This window comes from Neovison vison, chromosome 3 (assembly GCF_020171115.1).
Source record: "Neovison vison isolate M4711 chromosome 3, ASM_NN_V1, whole genome shotgun sequence".
Classification (NCBI taxonomy): Eukaryota; Metazoa; Chordata; class Mammalia; order Carnivora; family Mustelidae; genus Neogale; species Neogale vison.
In genome coordinates this window covers 136,250,096-136,271,320 of record NC_058093.1, presented here as the reverse complement: position 1 = coordinate 136,271,320, position 21,225 = coordinate 136,250,096, and the positions used below count along the sequence as shown (strand labels likewise).

The window sequence follows — 21,225 nt, the reverse complement described above, 5'->3', positions numbered from 1 at the left end:
CTAACACACATATATCTACCCTTCCCCTCTAACACACTGTATCTACCCTTCTCCTCTAACACACATGTACCTACCCTTCCCCTCTAACACACATGTATCTACCCTTCCCCTCTAACACACATGTACCTACCCTTCCCTCTAACACACATGTACCTACCCTTCCCCTCTAACACACATGTACCTACCCTTCCCCTCTTTCCTGTGACACTGCCCAGCCCTGGTGCCACTCATGGGCTTCTTACCATATATTGCCCTTTATGCTTCCTCTAATAGTTTGAGGCGTGACCTTTTCTTTTTACACTGATCTGATAACATTTCTCTAATCTAAGTGGGAAGATAGCTTCCAAATCTGGCCACCCACAGTCACTCCATTTCGCTCACAAACCCTGTGGAACACTCACTCTATGACAGATAATATGCTAAGCACTTGGCCGTCATGATCTCATCTGCTCTTCACAAAAGTCTGTGTTGTTCAGGAATGCTTAGGTAATGTAGGCTTACTATTTATCATTTCAGGTAACAATAACAATAAGAACAAAAATTAGAGGTAGGTAGTTTCCAGCATTGACTTGGGAGTGTTCTGGAGTCAGGGCTCTGGTTTGGCATCTCTGCAAAGCTCTTGGCCTTCCTCTTGGATTGATATACAGTGGGAGTATCTCCTGGCATCTCATCTCACACGGCCAGGCTCAAAGCTGGGTAGAAGCAGGTGGTGTATGACATGGAGTTTCTCTTTGTATGTCTCTATCCTATTAGGAAGGAAAAACTTCCCCAGACATTCCCCAACAGACTTCTCCCAAACCGCACTGACCAAGGTTGGGTTATATAGCTACCCACCAACCAACAATGAGGCCTTCCTTCCTCAAGGCAAGGAATCTCTTGATACCTGAACAAAATCAGAAAAAAGAAGAAGGGCAGAAATTGGATTGCTTTTGCAGAGGCAACGGACAGTAGCAGCATCATTAAGAAACTAAAGCTCGGAGAAGTTGAGGAAAAAATTTGTGCGAGATTATATAACTAGTAAGTGGCAGAAAGAAAATACAATTCGACCTTTCTGAGTCTCTCAGGATCCATATCTTTGCTCACCATACTAAAGAGCCTTTCTAGAACGTCTTAGCATTTCTCTCAGTCAAAAGGTATTTTGTTAAGTACCAGCTTGATGTTCAGCACTGTTCTTGCTGCTGAAGGCACATTAAGTGTAGAACCTATTTGAGAATAGAATCCCATTCAAATGAAATATCTAGAATACATATGATTAAATAGTGAATTAATAATACGCTTGTATGTTGTAGGTCTAAGAGGTGCAGTTCTACATAGCATGACTTCACTGGGATTTATAGAAATCAGGCTGGATGTCATGGAAGCTGTGGAGTATGAGCAGAACCTCACAGATTTGGGTCAGTGGGGAGAAGAGAGGACAGCATTCTTGTTGAGAAGGATAATTGAATGAAAGCCATCGGATGGAAACAGCAGAGCCTAAAAAGTGAGCAAAGCAAAGTGTGGCTAGGTTTCTAGCTACCTCTGCTATTGGCCCAATAGATTGTTGAGCTGCCAATGTGTGGTTCAAGAACAGTTGAACAGATTGGTCCTGTAGACACTGCCAGAGGGGCCCCCCAGGAGACTGAATGTGGAAAGGGGGACCCCTGGACCAGCAATGGCATCTACTGATCACTCACTGAGGCAGAGATCTCGCTTAGCACCAGGGGATGTTAAAACTTGTAAAAAGGTCAGTGGCTGCCTATGGAAGAATTTAGGAGTTGAAAGATCATTGTCGAGGGTGGGATTTCTGCTTTTTCTTGATGTGACCTGGGTCTTCCAGCGATTAAGAAAATCACATAACTTGGCTTTTGGCTGCTAGACACAGATTCTGAAGAATACACTTATCCCATTGTCCCTCTGATAATAATGAGGGGTTTGGGCTAAGTTACCCCCACTCCTTTGAATGGGAGACTCACAAAAGCAAGATGAGGTATGGGTAGATCTTGCTCTGTGAACCACGGGTGAGCTAAGAAGCCTATAGAGGGCTCAAACCCACAGACTTGGTGTCACTGACATTCAGGTTATTAACCCAGCTCTCCAAGCATGACAGGGAACTGGCCACAGCAGCCAAGAAGAAACACAGTGCTTTTACTTCTAACCATCTCTTCCTTTGAGGATTTCCTATACATGAAAGTAGAGCAAATAGATGAGAAGCCACCTTTAGTGTTTTGCCCTTGTCAATTAGCTCAAACAATATAACCATGTTTAGACTCAAATTATCTCTCATCATGCCTATTTTTTATCTGTTTTTGTCCTTTAATTCCTTTCCTGTATCTAAACACCTAGTGACTTTTTTTTCCCTAAACTTTGCTTTTTTTTTTTTATTAATTTTTTTTTTTTAAGAGAGAGATCATGGATGTTTGTGACAGGGGCAGGGAGGGGCAGATGGAGAGGGAGAGAGAGAAAATCTTAAGCAGACTTCCCGCTCAGTGCGGAGCCTGAAGTACTGGGGCTCCATCTCACAGCCCTGAGATCACCACCTGAGCAGAAATCGAGAGTCGGATGCTTAACCAACTGAGCCACCCAGGCACCCCCACCTAGTGTTTTTTTTCAATCAAGTTTTCAACATCATGATCCTAGAGTTAAAAGTCAATGTTAAGTACAAAATGGATTTTCTCTGTATAATAAAAGATAAGATCTGTGTTGGAAACACTGGGCAAATAAAAAGTTATTTGGGTGTGGCTGCTGACAGGAGATTTGGGTGGAACCCAGAATTATTTAGAAGATTCCACTTTGAGAAATTTAAGACAGTTTAAAATAGAGAATCTCCAAGAAAGAAAAATAGTGTTTCTCTTTTCCTTTCCATGTCCAAAGGGTCACTTGGGGGCTATCTAGACTCAGAAAGAAAGGATTCTATTGTCTTTAAATATTGCAAAGGATCCACGAGCCATCCCTGTGCAATGGTAAAAGGGTAATTGTAGAATTTGGCACTTTCCTGGGGCGCAGGTACAGAGGGGGATGCTTGAAACAGGCTGACAAACTTCAACTAATTTTAACAGGCATGTGTAGGTATTGCCAAATTCTTAAGTTTCTGAATGATGTCATCCTCCGAACAAATTTCTTAAACGGAGCCTTAGCAAACAAGCATTTTTATAATAGTGATGTCTTTCTGAGTAAAATGTTGAATCACTCAAAGGATACAGATTAGAAAGAGAGTGAGGAAAAAAAAATGCTCTGTGGGAGGGGCAGAGCTGTATAAAACCAGTCCACTCTGTGTGTGCACTATGACAGCTCTCTGAGGACGTTTTCTTGTCAGCAGTGCCTCCGGGAATAACCAGGTATGTTTCAGTGAATTCCATGGCCGTGGAAACAGGTTTTCATTTTTCTCCCTCTTCCTTCTTACCGGTATTACTAATAATGAAAATTAATGCGTGGGGTGTCTTTAGAAAATGAGTAAAAATGTCATGGTGTTTTCTTGTTTAGGTTTCTTTTAAGTGAAAATATTTTGGGTCGAGATTTGAATTAAATTTGTAGTAAGACTTAATTTTGAATCTCAGAAGCCTGCAGATGTGTGTGTAACATTAGCTGAACTACAGTGCCCAGTCAAGTTGAGACGGGGATTTTACTGAACAGGCTAGAATATGTATATTCTTTACTAACTAGGGTTTTGACACAGAATTGGATGGAAATGGTAGATCAGTTAAAAGATAGTAATTTAAGCAATGAAAGTAATCTATAAATTGTATATAAATATAATAAAAATAAGAAAGATAACAGTCTTTATCTAAAACTACCAGAAATTACAAAAATTCAGCAGCAGTCTGAGTTGGGTCTGTTCAATCCCCCCTTGTACTTATTGAATTGAGTTCAATAATTGGTCAATTTGGTGGAAGAGAAAAATTTTCCAAACGGTTGTTGGATTGACTGAAGTAATAGTTCAATAAATCATTTAATACCCATAAACAGACACTCATTCATTATGAAAGTCATCAAATAACAGGAACTGCTTTTAATTTTGTTGGGGGGGAGAAGGTACTAAGTTTGGATGGGACGTTTCCTTGAAGGTACTATTTTCTCTTTGTCTTCATTGCCTTTTGTGGTCAATTTCTAAACATTTGCACTATGTTGTCATAGAACAGATTGTTTTAAATGCCACAGCAAACTCAAATCTAGCATCCAGCATCAATGAGAAGAGGCCCTTAGTGGCGCCTCAGGACATCTCCCAGCTTGATGATGTGTGCCCATCTTTAGGGCACATTTGTCAACTTGTGGGACAGGAAGTGACACAGATATCATGCAGCCCAGCCCCACGTGTACTCCCCACTTATTCTTCCCTGTGATGATATTAAACCTTAATTAGTGGGATGATATTCAGAAGTTAAACAATTTTTTAAAATTTTAATGATAAGAAACACACAACAGGTGTCACCTGTTTCATTCTGTGACTTCAGTTGTGCATTGTCTCAGGCAGAGTCCCACCTAAAGGTAAGGTGTGGAGTTGCCTGAGAGGAAAAATGGCATATGTGTGCCTTCATAGATTTCCAAGACTGCAAACTTCTCAGACCTCATGTGAAAAGCACCAGAAGGCTGAGATTGTCTGGGCTCTGAAGCTAACTAGCCGTGCGATGGACATCTCCGTATTTTTGTATCAAGAAATTACTAGGGTTTCCTGGGAAGGTATTGACACAAATTAAACAAACAAACAAAAATGCTGCTGAAGGAATTTGGTAACTGCAATATAGACGTGAGGTTTTTTTTTTTATGTTAAATGCTGTTAATTGCTCCTTATTCAAGGAATAAAGACTAGACTATTTTTAAAAGAAGTAAATGCACCTGGGAGAATTTAATTCTGTCCTTATGTACTTTTTTCCTTTATAAAGCCACCAGAAATCTATCAAAAGCCTCTCTGATAGTTTAACACTTAGCTTTTGTTAGTGTCAGAGGGACTGACTACGCAGGATAGGATAACGAATTCCGTCTGGGAGAAGCCTGCGGTTACTTTTCTGGCTCTGAGCCCTTATTTATTTTCTTCACATGAGGATAGAGATATATTTTATTTATGATATTAATTATCAGTTTGTTTCCAAAATGTTATGAGGCAGTTCACAAAAATGATCTGCCCAGTAAGACTAATTAGTTTCAAGACCATTTTAAATCAGTAGAGGGAAGAGGAAACAAATGTCTGAGTCACCCAGTTAATCCAATCTCAGTGATGAAGCAAGAAAAAAAAATAGTGGGATTTGTTTGTTTGTTTTTCCTACTTAATACGCCTTCTAGGAGCATTACAGACTTGCTACCTTCCTATTTTTATTTCCTCTTTCTAGCATTTCTCAAGCTAGTAACTTGCCTAAACTCTTACACATAATAGTGAAGTTCACCACCAACAAAGAGAGGCCCTGTGAGGTAGTGTGGACCGAGTGGGTTCCTGAAGCAGACCTAGGCTTAAATCCCTGCACCATTGCACAGAAGCTCTGTGACCTTCTGCAAGTCACTTAAGCTCTCTGAGCATCAGGAGGCAACCTAAAAATTGAAGATAACAGTATGTACCCTCTTCAGATCCTGCGAGGACTGAATGAGAAGAAATGGTTTCAAGGACAAATTTTGCTTAATTTATAATTTTGTCTCGATAAAATACACTTGGGTGGTATTTCAAATGACACATTTTGATTCAGATTGCAATGATTTTCTTCAAGAAGAGTGTTCATGAGCCAAGTGTTCCCCTAAGACAACCCCGGGATTGGGGAGGGAAGTGAGTCCTGGCCCTTGCTGGGAAGCCTGCTGAGTGAGCCAAGCCTACAGATGGGGACGTCCCTCACCTTGGAGCCTCCCTCAGCCCCTCCTCAGCTCTGGGAAGCCACTGTCACAAAGGTTCCTGTGGGATGAGTGTCAGCGTCATTTGATATATTTATATATTTTGGTAATTATAGGGTGTGTTTTAAGCCACTGTGAAAGCATAACACAGAGCCAGAAAAATGATCACTGGCCAGTACCAACAGATACCGTACACACCTCGGGTGTGTCTATGCTTTCCGCTTCACATGGGTCACAGAAGGTGTGTCTGTCCTTTATCTTCAGGTGGTGATAGGGTGTGTGTGTGTCTGTTTCATGTTCATTGCATGCAGTGTTGCCTGCAGTGGATTCGCCTGCTGGGGGCGGGCGGGGGTGCAGGAAAAGCAGGCGACCATTCCAGCACCCCCCATACTGAACTCCTTAGCGTGGGAAGCTGTTTTATTGCAGGTTGTGGATGTAGGTGTGGAGGGGCGGGGCGTACAGGAGGTAGGAAATGGGTAAAAACCCCGACCTCAACTGATGAATCCAAACCACTTCTAGAAACAGAAAGTCTGAGGGAAGACTGGTGATCTCAGCTGGGGCCAACAGGAATACGTGTTTGACTCTGCATGTATTTGCCCGTGTGTGCTGGATATTTGCGGATGGAGCCTTGAGGTTGGAACTGTGACCCTGAAGGCCCCCCACCTGGCTCCGACGCCTGGTCCTGCCCTTTATAGTTGGGTGACACTGGTCACTTTCCTGATTCTCTGTGCTGTTGTTTCTTCCTTCGTAAAATGCAAATAGCAATGCTTTTCTGATAAGGTTTTAGTATGAAAAACTTGGTTGGTAGAATGTTTAGAATGGCATCTGTTGTATAGTAAAAATCTAATAACTGCTATTCATTGTCATTGCTCTTATTATGATTATTATATGAAGCGTCCCTACTCATCATGTAACTGTTCCCTGCATCTCCAGATCAACTACATAATTTGCAGGATCCAGTGTAAAAGGAAAATGCAGAGCCTTTGTTCAAAATTATTAAGGATTTTAAGTTGGTAACAACAGAACATCGCATGAAGCCTGGAGCCCTGTGAGGTTGCTCATATCACATGACCATGACGACATCTGGGCTCTAGTTCATGCTGTGCCATGAAGGAAGAGCAGAGAGGGAACCCCTTTCCTGTGCAGGGTACACCATGTACTACTCGGCCAATAGCACCCAAAATGTTGAGTCACCTTTCAGACCTGTTTCTTTCTTCCTCACTTTCCTTGCAGATTGAAACAATGGAAGACCTTTATGTGGCCAACACAATCTTTGCCCTCAATTTTTTCAAGCATCTGGCAAATACTAGTGCCACCCCAAATCTCTTCTTCTCTCCGTGGAGCATCTCATCTACCATGGCCATGGTCTACCTGGGTGCCAGAGGCAACACTGCAGACCAGATGGCCAAGGTGAGTGTCTGTTAGAGCTCCAAAATAGGACTGGGTCTCTCCTGAATGGAATTGTAGAATTGCGATTGTATGCTTCAGGTAGCAGCTTGACTTTACCGAGGTCAGTTGTCACGTGCCATCACCACACAAGCTCCCAAGATTCGAATCTCCAAAGCAGCTAAACCATGAAAGCTTTCAACTGTAGATAACGGAGAGTGTCCTGAAAAGCTCTGGTCAGCACACTGCTGGAGATACAAGGAGAACAGTGTGACTTCAGAGGGCCTCGGCCACGTTATCAACCCGTGAGGTCACATCAACAAAACGGCGTCTGGCCTGATGGCCAGTTTTCAAAATCAGGGTGGACAGGGTGTGCGTGAACATTGTGAGGCCTTTCTGGTAAGTCCGCTGGCTTCGGTGCTTGGTGAAGGGACAGTTCAGTCAGGGGACTCCTTCACTGAGCCTTGGGCCTTGGAAATCCACCACATGCCACAGGACTCCCGTGGGATGAATTCAACCTGCTCCTGTTATGTCTGAGGTCAGTGAGCCGGATAAGGTCATCATATAATTAAGAGTCTTTCAGACTTGCAGAGCCACAAATGTTGACATTGAGTGCTTGAGGTACAGGCCCTGCTTTCTCACAAGCATATGCTGGGCTCTCAGTCACACCAAAATGCCCCCGGCCACTTTCAGGTTTCCCACGAGAACCGTGCCTGAGACTACGGCTGTCCTTTGCTGGTGCACAGTGACCCATTTACCGTGGGCCTGGTTCGAGGCTGTTCACAGGGAGTGTTAGCCAATCTCACTGCACGAGGCAGGGAAGTAAAAGGCATCCCAGCCGGTGAATGTGGCAGTTTAAACATCTAGGCTTACAACAAAACTCAGTTGCTCAACCCTGATACCAGCGGTATTTGGCAACACACCTTCCCCTTTATTCTCTTCCCCTTGGAGGAGGCTGGAAACCTTGAACTGCATGTCAAACTTCAGAAAACATCAGGGTCTTAATTTTTTCACCATAAAGGGAGCAGAAGCAATATACTGTGAGGGAAAATGAGAAATGAAGTACTCTAGGTTGTTAAAATTAAAAAAAAAAAAAAAAAAAAAAAAAAGATTTTGACACCGGAGGCGATTGAACGTATCCATCTCTCTGGGCACAGACAGCTTTTCTGTATCCAGAAAGTGCTTCAAGCATGTGGGTCTAGGCAAAGATGTTCTATTGTTTTTCTATAACTCTGCTGCAATACTGGTTTTATAATTCGAAGGGAAATGTGGTTCATTCCCTGCTAAAAGGAAGAAGAGAGGCTCTTTCTTGGAGGAAGGAGGGTGGGCTCTGGGGACAGGCCCAGCTGTGTGGAGTGGAGGCTCTGCCGCTCGCTGCTAGGTGTGTGGAGGAAGGCATGGAAACTCTCTGAGCCTCACTTTCTCATCTACAAAAAGAGCAGGAGAGCAGCCCCGCTGGAGGACAGGTGTGAAGGCTGCAGTCAACCGCCGAGCGTCTGGGAGCCGCATGGGTGTTAACAGCTAGTGACCCTCAGGGCCTTAGCCAGGCGCCCGAGAGCCTTTCATGAGTTTGCCCACATGCTGCGCGCCGCTCCGAGCTGAGGCTGTGATTACCGTGTTCTTCGATAGACCAGGAAGCGGGGCCGGGAAGGGGTCCCACGGCTGGGACTTGGTGCGCCTGGTAAAGGTCGTGGTGGCAGTGGAAAGAAAGGAGGATGTGGAAGGCTCTTATGTTCAGAATGAAGCCCCAGGCCCCCCCTCGGGCTCCACTGCCTGGCTGGGCAGTGCCTCTATTTACCCCATGGCCTCTGCGTGGCCCAGGGTCCCCTCCCACCCCTCGTTTCTGTGGGGCTTTTGCTGTGATTCAGGAAGGCTTTAGGGCTAGCCAGGAGACTCCCGATTTAAGTGTCAGCTTCCTCAGAAAGGACGAAAACCAAAAAAGCTGTTTGGGGAAATACTCTTCCCTTCTGTAGGAGCAAGAGTAGGGCCACCTCTTTTCAGAGAGTTAGATGGGACTTATGACATATAATCGGAAGAGCGGAGAAAGATCCCGTAGCCCCTAACACCTGTCCTGCCAACCCAGAAACACCACCTGGCTGGACAAGCTTGCCTTTCCTCTGTCAGCAGAGTCCCCACCATCAATCCACTCATCAGAGAAGTCCTCCTCACCACAGGCCCCACAAGGGATGCGATGCGGGCCCAATGGGACCCAAGGAGTGTGGGAGATTGGGGGAAAGACCTGTGTGCAGGGCCAGGCTGGGGGTACTGAGACCCGAGAGGCCAGGCTGGAAAGCTGTCGTGCTGGGAAAGAGCCCGGGGCAGCTTCGTAGGACCAGCTTTCCCCCTCCAGCTTCACTGTGTTTTCTGGATCTACCATTTACGATATAAAGAGATTCATATGTCATCTGACCCCAGTCACCTGTCCCCCACATGGATGCTGGTTTCTCTGTGTAATACAAGGTGTGCAAATATTTTATGGGATCCCTGTTAATAGTGAGTAAGTGTATTTATGCCTAAACTAACTTGGGCTTGTAGTTTTTGACAGATTAGAAATGGATAATAGGTAAGGCCTTTGAAAAGACAGAGACCTCCAAGGTCGTGAATTAACCTTATTTTTTTCTTCAAAATACTGGCATTTGTTATCAAGTCCATTTATGGCTTGGATGGTAATTTAGATACTTTAGTGAAAAGGTTACAAATCATCTCATAAGAACAAATTGTTGTCAAAATGGCCAGTATATATATGGATTGGTGTAAAATAACTCAAGCTGTATCTTATGAGAGAAATTTCAGTTGCAGACACCTATATGTTATATATAAAGAGCATGTGCTTATTTCTGAGACACAAAGGTAGGGAAGTAGATAGGACCTCCTAAGAGGTACCTGAGCACCACTGGTTTCAAGGTGACATAATATAGCAGGAGAATATACTCATAAATACATTGTCTCTAATTCCAAATGTAGGTGTTTCAGTTTGACAAGGTTGCTCAGAAGACCCCAGTGACCCCAGTGAACCTCACCGGTTGTGAACTCATGCAACAGATCCAGAGGGGCACTTATCCTGAGGCCATTTTGCAGGTATCTGACTCACTGGTTCATAATTCCTTTTGCATTTTATTTCTAGAATCTTCCTGTCTTAAAGTCACAGTGGTAGACAGGGAAGGAACTTAGTACAACATCTCCCATTCATAGAAAGAAACCCAAGACTCAGAGCCCTTAAATAAATATCCTATGGGCACATGGATAAATAGGAGCAGGGCCAGAGTAGAATATAGACTTCAGGGCTTTTAGGTCAAAAACTGTTTTTGGATTTAATCACATCACTCTGCCATTAGGTGGGCATGTGTAATTTATTCTGAAATCATGGTAGCAGCTCCTAGAATATACATGCATGGATGCAGGTTTCCAGGTGGAAGAAGGTAAAGAGTGACAAGCAATTGAGCAATGGGGTAGGTCAGGCCCCATGACTTCATGAGAGACCACACTTGGATATCCCTCTCAACCTCCCGACCTGTTTATCATCTGTCCATGTATGTATGTACGGATCTATTCATCATCTATTTCAGTTACTATCTTTTCTCAATACTCTATTTCCTTAAACACCAGATCTCTAGCTAACTTACTGGGCACAGATGGACTCCTATTGATAAGCAACCCCCCTAATATGCTGTGGGTTTGGTAAGGGGATATCGCCCATAACTTCCTTCTTGCAATGCTGCTCCATCTCCCCGTTGCCCAGGGAATTATGAGCTAGAGGAGGGGAAGAGGGCCCTGTCAAGATGGAAATCCAGCCAGTCTCCTGGACACCCGGCAGCCCATCTGCAGGGCTCTGTCCCCTGCTTTACCTGCTGTGGCTGTAACTGAGTCCTATGTCTGTCATCATACTTATGGACTCCGGGTTGAGGATTAGAATCCACCTACATTTTCATGGCTTTCTAGAACCCAGATTTCCCACTGTACAGACTCCCCTATAATTATAAAATGGGTACTTTCGGACATACATTAACTTTTTCTAGAACATCTCTTAGGTAATGTTTTAGTATAACAAAATCCCTTAGAGACCTTGAATTTAGGAAATTATAAAAGAAGCCTAACTTCCTTCTAGGACATCGGTTACTTCAAGGTGAAATGTAATCTATAGGTGCAGCAAAATTTGAAATGAGTAAAACTTTGCCTTCTGGGTTTTAGCGCGCTGTATCAGAAGTATTTCTTCAGAGATTCCTCTAAGTGTCAGAAAATACCAAGTATCCATTATAAGGCATTTTATTGTTGCACTGAAAGAACACGTTTGCTTAAGAAATACCTCGTTTAGCCACCCTGTGTTACCTAAAGAGACCCCTCCTTTCTGTTTCAGGCACAAGCTGGAGCGGCAGTCCACTCCTCGTTCAGCTCTCTCAGCTCGGCGATCAATGCGTCCACAGGGGAGTATTTACTGGACAGCGTCAATATGCTGTTCGGAGAGCAGTCGGCGAGGTTCAAGGAAGTAAGTGGAACCTGCAGCTGAAATGTCAGGCCCCGCCGTGTGCAATGGGGTCACTTTTGAAGCTGCTGTCTGTGATGCCCACAGAGAGTCAGAATTCCACATGAGCGCCATGAGGCTCCAAACACCCAGGGTCACGGCAGCTGTTTGCATGCTCCCGAGGTCAAGTGCTCCCCCCCCCCAATGGATACAAAGGCCCCACGTTGCAGAGTGACTGCCACAGCTGGGGGAACAGTGATTTCCAGGACCACTCCCCACATGCCCAGCCTTCCCCCTGGACTCAGTGTCTATAATGCACAGCTCAGGAGGGCAAATGAGTATGGGCAAGGGGGTCAATGGAGCACTTAAAATCCACACCATTTCCTCTTTCAGCCTCCCAGCTCCCCAGGGCCACCCTCCACTCCTTCCCCTACCTCAGCCCCTTACCACCCCCCCTGCAACTTTTGACAGTAAGCCCATGATTTACAATTACATCAAGTCTTATTCAGTGATATTCTGGGTCACCTTTGGCTGGTTTCTTGCTTTAAAGGAATATATGCAACTCTCCAAGAAATACTACTCTACAGAACCCCAGGCGGTCGACTTCCTAGAACGTGCTGAAGAAACCAGAAAAAAGATTAATTCTTGGGTCAAGACTCAGACCAAAGGTAAAACCAAAGCCATATTTCCTGTTCTTCTTTTCAGTTAGAAACCGTTGATCTATTTTTTTTTTCAAAAAGTCACTTCTGTGCCTAGCCCTAACTCCCTTAAAATTCCCTTCACCTTAATTATTTTGGTTAACATAGCCCAATTCTCATTTAGCCAAGTGGTGCATTAAGTGAAAAAAAATAGTTGAGGTCTACTAAAGGAGGACATGTGTTCAGTACTTCAATAATCTGATTTTGGATATTACCTCAGGATGGAAAATGAGAACAGGCAGACACATCTTCCAATGTAGGAAATACCAGTGATGAAATAATCGTGCCCTCTGTCTGCTGGGACAAAAAGGAAGAAAAAAGGCATGACCCTCTGCTGAGTAACTGGTGTGAGACCACTGGCAACAAAGGAGGAGGGATCAGAAAATTATTTTACCTGTTCTTCACCATTCCAAGTCTACCTGCTGTGAGGTTTTTTAGGGCCCTGCTGAATCACTTCTACTATTGGAGCTTATGTTCCTAATTCTTTCATGGGTTCCTGCTTCTCTTTTGTTTTTTACCAGGACTCACATTTGATGAAATCATCCATTCATTGTTATTGTATTGTTACTGAATCCACCGCATATTACGTGGCAGGCAGTGTACACGTTCTGTAAAAGAAACAGAACTCAGACCCCGCCACCCTAGAACTTACAATCAGTAAGTTCAGTTCAGTCGGTGGCGTTCAGTTCAGTTGGTGATGGCTGTAAGGTGACCATAAGTGTTTTGATGGGGACATGCAGGACACTGCATAGGAGTGTGTGAGGAAGGCGCTTGCCTCCAACGTTATGACTGGAGGGGTCTTCCTGGAATAGAAGTGCTTATGTCGTGACTAGGAGGATGGGCTGCAGCTGGCCAGGCCAAGAGCATGGGGAGAGGATTCTAGACACAGTGTATAGATGTGCCAAGATGCCGAGGTGAGAGAGCTTGGCCCTCTGAGACAAAGAGTGGAGATTGGCTGGCCTCCAGTGTGGAGTACGGGGAGGGGAGGAGACTGCAGAGGGGACTGACTGCATACACGTGTCCCCACACAGAAACAGCGTCGCTGCCCTCCAGCTGCCCTCTGCAGAACATCTTACTCTTCACCTTGACTTTCGAATTCTTAATTATCCAACAGACCATACTTGATGACTGTTGGCGCCTGAGCTCTCGGTTGCTGCCTTCCATACTTTACTTCTTACGCATTCCTTAATGCCAGAGTTGAATTTAAGTGGCAAGCCCAAGTCCTAGCCTTTCTAGAGGCACCTCCCAGCCACTCCCCTCTTCCCTACCCCCTTGCTCTTTTGTTAGTTTCATGAGCCCTGTTAACGTTCGCCTTATACAGCCTTCAACTGTAGCTGACCTGATTTTATTTTGTTTGCTTTGCCGACCCACACAGACCATAATTATTTGAGGGTAGGGCCAATATGTCACTCTTCTGTGTCTCCACAAAAATTAGCACAGTCTTTGGCTGATAATGAAAATCCTTCATTCTCCCAAATCTCCAGGTTGAATTATGGGTCACAAAAAAATAACTGCTGACTAGCAATATATAGATGGATTTCTAGGAAGAAAAACATAGAAATTATTAGATTTGTTCTGGGTATTTCATAGATTTATGACCTGTTAGGACTGGAAAGGTACTTGGAGATAATTTACCCAAATTTGCCCCTTCCTGGTGGTGGACTCTTCGTCTGAGAGGGGTTAACTGACTCTTTCAAGATTCCACTACTAGTTAATGATGAAACTGGGGGTTCTTCGTCTTTGATCCTTAGTCTAATTCTGAATTCTTTATTTGGGTGTTTAAAAAGTTTGCATTATAAGGTAGGTAAAAAGTAAATGTTCATTTAACTCCTATGTTTAAAACATGGTTGCAAGCAATAGTTTGCAGTCTTGGTTTCTTGGCCCCCATACTGGGAAAAAGCAAAAGTTCTGTAGAACTTATAAAATATTTTTGTTTCTCCCAAAATAGTTGTTCTCCCTTTGTTCTTCATTTCTATAATGGATTTTGAAATTACTGTTCTAAAATATTGACAAACCACTGACACAGAGGAGTCAGGGAAAGGGAAGATTAGCAGAAGTGAAAGTAAAAACCGACTGCAGAATTCAAGAGACATGTAGGAGTTCTGCTTTTCTGAGAACAGCACGAATTCACTTTCTTCCTAAGCACTGTCTCCAGCAGCCATGACTCAAGCAGTTGTGTGGTCAAAATGCCTCATCTTTTGGGCTGACTGCTTCACCAAATTTTGTAATAATTTGAGGGAACTGTTTGTTTTATTTATTATGATCACATGAATTCTGTCATTTACATCACAAAGTTAAGTAAAGCTGTAGCATTTTTCAATAGTAACCAAGGGTTTTCATTGCCTGGGTGATATATTGAATGGATAAAGGGAAGCTGGTCAGATTCCATTGACCTTTATGTGAGTCCTGCGTCTGTCAGTAGGATCGGGAGGTGGTAGAGGCGGACACAGAATCCTGACCACTTTCCCAGTTTGTGACCTTGAGGAGGTTGCTAACCTTTCTTAGTGGAGGATCTTTTTGTGTAAAATGACACTAGTAATATCCCAATAGAATAGCTGTCAGGATTAAGTAAAATAATGTGTTTGAGCAGTTGAAAAATTATAGGGCAGGTATTAAGTGTAAGTGGGCTGTTTCTCAAGCCATGTTGTTCTTGTTGTTCTTAACTACCACAGTTGGGTGTTATAATTTCCGAGACCCTTTCTTCCCTGGCTTATTCATGTACCCCCTTCTCTGCACAGCCACAGTACTTTGCATTCTGTTGCTGGATTTCTGATGCATTGTCTCACTGCTGGTTTTGAATGCCTCTTCTAATATTCTCAACCCCTCCAGGGCAATTCTTCCTTTTTCCCCTCTTTTATCTGCCCAACTCCTACTATAGATCTAGCACAACTTCAAACAAAAACAAGACAGTTTTTGAATGAATCAATGGGTCAGACCCGTAGAGTGTCTGGATCTGATCTAGAAGGAGTGCTAAATTTTGAGAAACTTTGAGAAAACAACATAAAAGGAGGTGAAAATCTTTCCATGTTTGATAGTCATTCTAAATTTTAAAGATTTTATTTATTTATTTGACAGACAGAGATTACAAGTAGGCAGAGAGGCAGTCAGAGAGAGGAGGAAGCAGGCTCCCCACTGAGCAGAGAGCCCGATGTGGGGCTCGATCCCAGGACCCTGAGATCATAACCTAAGCCGAAGGCAGAGGCTTTAACCCACTGAGCCACCAAGGCACCCCATCATTCTAAATTTTAAATGCATAACTCCTTCATTTTCTCTTGGACTTTGCAAACCTTCTGAGAAAGATGGTCTGATTTATTTATGCTTTAAACAAATTGGGAGAAAAACCTGAGCTTGAGATCATCACCTCTGCAGAATCTGACAAATGTAGATGCTGAGTTTGATGGTGACTCAAGAGATTCAAATCATAGCATCAACACAGCTCTTGGTCATGAACCCTAAACATATGTTGTTTTCTGTAGGCAAAATCCCAGACTTGTTACCTGAAGGTTCTGTAGATGGGGACACCAAGATGGTCCTGGTGAATGCTGTCTACTTCAAAGGAAAGTGGAAAACTCCATTTGAGAAGAAACTGAATGGGCTTTATCCTTTCCGTGTGAATGCGGTATGAGACAAGATGGATTTTCCCAGCATGTATTTTAGGATCTTGGCCAAGACAGAGAAAGAAAAGTTAGACACCACTCATGCTCCTGTATGACTTGTTAGTAATAAATTATGCACATTGGACAGTTGGACTCTTTCCAGCTACTGAGTGTCACTCAGTAATTTTCTAAGAGACCATATGCATAACAGTGAGGACCACGGGCTTTATAATTACCTAATTCTGGATGCAGTTGTAGGTTCTACCACTAAGGTTCTACTAGTAACCATCTATGACCTTATTTATCTTCTGGGAATTCCATTTTTTAATCAATTAAAACTTGGCTATTGTTAGGATTCAGTGAGATTGCACAGAGTTTTGGCCCATGGCAGGAGCTGAACAAATATTTTAGTATAATTATTAATGTTGTCCATCTTAATAATAGATGTAATCATGATAAAGCTAACAAGAGCAACTGTAAGGGTATAAATAATTTATTTTGTTGATTTTTAAGAACATATTTCTTTGACACTACAGCAGAATCGATTTCTTCATGTCTAATTATAAATCTCGTGACTCTTAATATCAACTTTCATATTTCACTTTTTAATCATTTTAGAATCAGCGCAAACCTGTACAGATGATGTACTTGCGTAAAGAACTGAACATTGGCTACATAGGTGACCTAAAGACTCAAATTCTAGAACTCCCATATGCTGGAGATATCAGCATGTTCCTGTTGCTTCCAGACGAAATCAGTGATGTGTCCACTGGCTTGGAGTTGGTAAGCCATTCCAGCTTGTATTGTTTGAAACCTCTGGAGCTAAACACACCTTTCATGAGAAGCATGTCTATAGGTATAGAAAATGGTGTGTAGATCCTCGCAGAAACATGTGAATTGGTTGATTATAAATGTTCATGTCTCAAACTTTCATTCAGAGCATGAAAATATGTCATACATGCTACTTTCTTGCAAATATTTCACCAGTGTATTACATTTTTCTATCACCCACAATGTGGTAAAGTTAAAGTCATTGATTGTTAACATGAGACTTGTAAGTTATTTGCCTTCTATTCTGAGCACTTAAGGGTTTTTTTCTTTAATGTTTGGATTTGTAGCTGGAAGATGAAATAACCTACGATAAATTCATTAACTGGACCAGCAAAGACAAGCTGGCCGAAGATGATGTGGAGGTATACCTCCCTCAGTTCAAATTAGAAGAACGCTATGAACTCAGATCCATTCTCCAGAGCATGGGCATGGAGGAAGCCTTCAGCCAGAGCCGGGCCAACTTCTCAGGAATGTCTGACAACAATGACCTGTTTCTGTCCCAAGTGTTCCATCAAGCTACTGTGGACGTGAACGAAGAGGGCACGGAAGCAACTGCTGGCACCGGGGCCATTGTGTCAGGAAGAACTGGCCATGGAGGCCCACAGTTTGTGGCAGACCACCCTTTCCTCTTCTTTATCATGCACAAAGTCACCAAGAACATCCTCTTTTTTGGCAGGTTTGTTTCACCCGAAAATTGAAAAGTTCTGTTTCTACACAGGATTTCATAGTATGAGCTGTAAGCCTCCGAATTGCGTTAAGTGCCAAGAATTTAGAGATTTTCCTACACATTTCTGCTTTTTTCTGAACAGCTCCTACTAGACACTAATGATAAGTACAGCAATAAGTAGACAGCTGTCCACCATAACATTGCAAGCCTATTAATCATTTGGTTTCCTAAGTGGGACGATGCCCCACTTAGGTCTTCCTTACTATTGGTTAATTGTATAACGTTAACTTCTACTATATTATTTATTATTTTATATAATGGTTTTAATTATTGTTCACTGTCAGTTTTATGCAGCTGATAGTTGCAGAAGCAGGCGATCAGTAATTTTTCTATCCAAAAATGCTTTTACTTATTTGTATAATGAGGGATGAGTGGTTGTCCTTCCCATGCCTTCTTATAATAAATAACTAGAAGAAAGCATTGAACAACTGAACAACAGGAAAATATATGTTATGTATATTTCTAGTATTATGTATCACATAGATGTGTCTACGACTTATGTAATACTGCAAGTATATGAAAAAAATAAACACGTTTCCACACAACCATTTGTTTGTTGTCATTCCATTGGGTCATAATGCAAGGTGGTCCTTGCATTAGCTCGTAAGACTTGTCATACCTTGATTCCTAAGGATCAGGCATCGTGCTTCATTTTGTGGGGACCGAGAAAAAACAGAATAAAGGAGATAAAAGGATAACTGCCTCTTCAGGGAGCCCCAGTGTTGGGACTGGAATGGGGTTGTGTGGAAAATGGTTTAGAGCTGTGGTCTCCTAGCAGCAAAGGGCATAGGAATTCAGAAAAGCTTGAGTCAAAGTCCTTTGGGGATCCTCTCGGTTAAACCTCAAGGATATCAAGAATAAACACTATATGCAGTGGTTCAGACAAGGCCAAGGTCATTGAGCTGAGGGTTCAGAGAGGGAAGATGCCCTTGGGTGTAAGAGTGAGAGAGGAAACACAAATGCCTTCTTTCAGGGGTGTTTGCTTCAAATAGTGCTGAATGCCTTGAGTGGATCAGAGACAGAGCAGAACATGACTAAGTCCTGAGAACTGAGGCGGGTCTGGCTTGGGGAGTCCGAGCTGGCTGCAGAGTCTGTTTGCAGGAGTGTGGACAGACTCTGAGAATGTCTCCCAGGCAGCAGACTTCCCATGATGGAAGGCAGGGATGGATGACCCACTGGAACATGGCAGCTAAATGGGTAACCTCAGGCCCTTGACTGTCAGCCCCTACATTCAGTTTTCGCCCTTATGAATCCTCTAACCATGGGCCAAAATGGTGTTTCTTTATGTTTTGGTTTTCAACCTAGAAAAAGTAATGTTTTTCTCATAAGGCTGCCATGATGGTTAAATGAATTCATACATCACAAGCAATTCAAAGAATGCTGAGCACGTACAGAGTTTAATAGGTACTAGCGCTAATGTTGATTATCTTTGTCAGAATAAAACTGTCTGTCAGCTGGTCAAATGTAGAATCCCAGAAAATTATAAAAAACAAAAGAAGTGTGTAGGTCTTGAATTGTGGTTTGTTCCCTCGACACCAGACATTTTTGAAAATTAAGAGTTCAAGAACTCTTGCATTCTCTTATGTTTAGATTCATTTTTCTATGAACTTCAGTAATTCAGCAATTCGATAAGTAGCAGCATTTGGAATCATTGTGATTCTTTAGATATCCATATTTATCACTCTCACTTTTGAGTGAGAGGATGGGCATGGAATTTTAGGTTCAAAGCGCTTGTCAACACTCCAGGGGTATGATTTTATGGTCTGCCAGCACCAAAATTGCTGATGGGAAAGTTGAAGTCAAAATAATTCTTTCTCAAAAAAAAAAAAAAGATAATTCTTTCTCCTTGTAGTTTTCATAATTTTCTTTGTGTTCTTAATGATGTCCTTGATATTTCCTTGCATTAAGACTATTTTTAAAAATCGCTCTTAAATTTTGTCTTGCTCATCAGCAGATTATTTTTCCATCTGGAAACTTGTATCTTTGCTTCAGTTCTGGGAAACTCTCAGCCATTGCTATGGATGGAATGTTTGTGTCTCCTCTCCCCCGTATATATGTGAAGCCCTAATTTCTAATGGGATGGTATTTGGAGATGGGATTCTGGGGAAGAGTTAGGTTAGATTAAGTCATGAGGGTTGAGTCTTCATGATATAATTCGTGTCCTTAGGAGGAGATGAAGGGATCAGAGCTTCCTCTCTCTATCGTATGAGGACAAGAGAGTAGGCAGCCTACTGTGAACCAAGAACAGAGTGAGTCCACACCCCAAACCCAACCAGTCTGTTACCCTGATCTCAGATTTCTAGCCTCTAGAACTGTGAAAAAAAAAAAAAGTTTGTTGTTTAAAACACCCAGTCTTTGGTATTCTCTTATAGCAACCCAAATAGAATGGGGCAACCATTATCTACTCATTGTCTCTGCCCACTTAATTTATGCTCTTCTTCTGGATTCTTATTAGAATAATATTGATACATCTAGAGTTCTCTCTGTCTTGAAAATTTTGGAATACCTAATGAATTCATAAAAAGGCCAGAGCAAAATCTATCTCTCCCACCCCACCTCCCCATTCATATAGTTCCTATCCCTACAGCCCTATTAGTAATTTGTACATATTATACATATACATATACATATACATAGGGAAGGCCATAAATGATAGCAACAAACAAAACTGTGTTGATAATATCCTAATTGTTAATTTAGGATACTCTTACCTCTTTTTCTTTCCCTGACCACCCCCAAACAGGCATCATAATAATGCACAACCATGATTTCATCAACATGGATAGTATATCTATAAAAATTTAATCAAGAGATAAGTGGGAAAGGAATCTGGAGAAGGCCCAGAGGAAACCAACGAGTAAAACTTAGTCTGTGACTTTAGAGAAGATGAAACAATTTCTTGGCTGGTTTGGCAGTTTTTGCATTGATGCACTTAATGCGACATAAATAATGAGTCTCCGTGCTGTGTGTTGATGTTGCCCAAGTCACTCTCTGCTGAACTGCTGTCAGTCGGGATGAACAGTCCCTCTACCTCCAGCCTCCATATGAGACTTTCTGCTAATAAAAGTATGGAGGCACCAGTAGATACTACTACTACGTGCTCAGCACCTGTCAGGCAGGTGCAATAAACTTCTTACACAAGTCCCATCCCCTAGTGAAGTACAGAGAAACATTCTGCTCTAGGTTCCCCACTAACCTTCAGATGTTAAACTCTGAGCCAGTTTATCAGGAGACAAGCGTGTCCCATGAAGAGAAAAATGCAAAGTGCATGAAGAACATTCCAAATCTGTTATAAGTACAGAGGCTCCTTCTCTCCCTCAAACTCTCTGGAAGGTTCTCAATTCCACCCCTCTCCCCACTCCCCTCAGCACCCCACCAAGCACAGGTATTCAGCAGTAGAAAATAAAACAATAACTATGGTTTTTCCTATAGAAGATATCTAGAAGAGGGAGAGAATATTCATAGGAAGAAAAAAAAGAAAACGAAAAAGTGATAAACCAACATCTGACTCAGCAACTGTGTCTAAAATATTGGTCCAGACCCCTTATCCCCAGAGGTGGGAAAATGGACATGGGACTGGATGGAGTTCTTCCTTGGGTTCCACATCAATCCGTCAAGGGAGAAGAGGACCAACATTTGTTGGGTGCCTCTAGTACATGGCACCTTAAAAGCGGCTTTAACAATGTAACAGAAAATATTTCACCCCCAACATTTTCCATTTTACTACCCATTATTATTCTG

At 42.7% G+C, this 21,225-nt stretch overlaps 1 protein-coding gene across 1 annotated transcript; it reads left to right on the top strand.

The window, feature by feature from the left end:
- The first annotated feature begins 3,216 nt into the window (after window positions 1–3,216).
- On the top strand, window positions 3,217–18,029 carry SERPINB2 (serpin family B member 2). The gene is made up of 8 exons (XM_044242843.1): window positions 3,217–3,314; window positions 7,021–7,197; window positions 10,138–10,251; window positions 11,528–11,656; window positions 12,183–12,300; window positions 15,807–15,949; window positions 16,545–16,709; window positions 17,045–18,029. The coding sequence occupies exons 2-8, from the start codon at window positions 7,030–7,032 to the stop codon at window positions 17,453–17,455; spliced, it is 1,248 nt and encodes a 415-aa protein (XP_044098778.1). The 5' UTR covers window positions 3,217–3,314; window positions 7,021–7,029; the 3' UTR covers window positions 17,456–18,029.
- Window positions 18,030–21,225: the final 3,196 nt, after the last annotated feature.

Bases quoted from the DNA above. Each gene is read 5' to 3' on its own strand.
- SERPINB2 (XM_044242843.1), top strand. From the start codon at position 7,030: ATGGAAGACCTTTATGTGGCCAACACAATCTTTGCCCTCAATTTTTTC. The intron at 11,657-12,182 runs GTAAGTGGAACC...CTTGCTTTAAAG, and splicing joins AGTCGGCGAGGTTCAAGGAA to GAATATATGCAACTCTCCAA. The intron at 12,301-15,806 runs GTAAAACCAAAG...TGTTTTCTGTAG, and splicing joins GGTCAAGACTCAGACCAAAG to GCAAAATCCCAGACTTGTTA.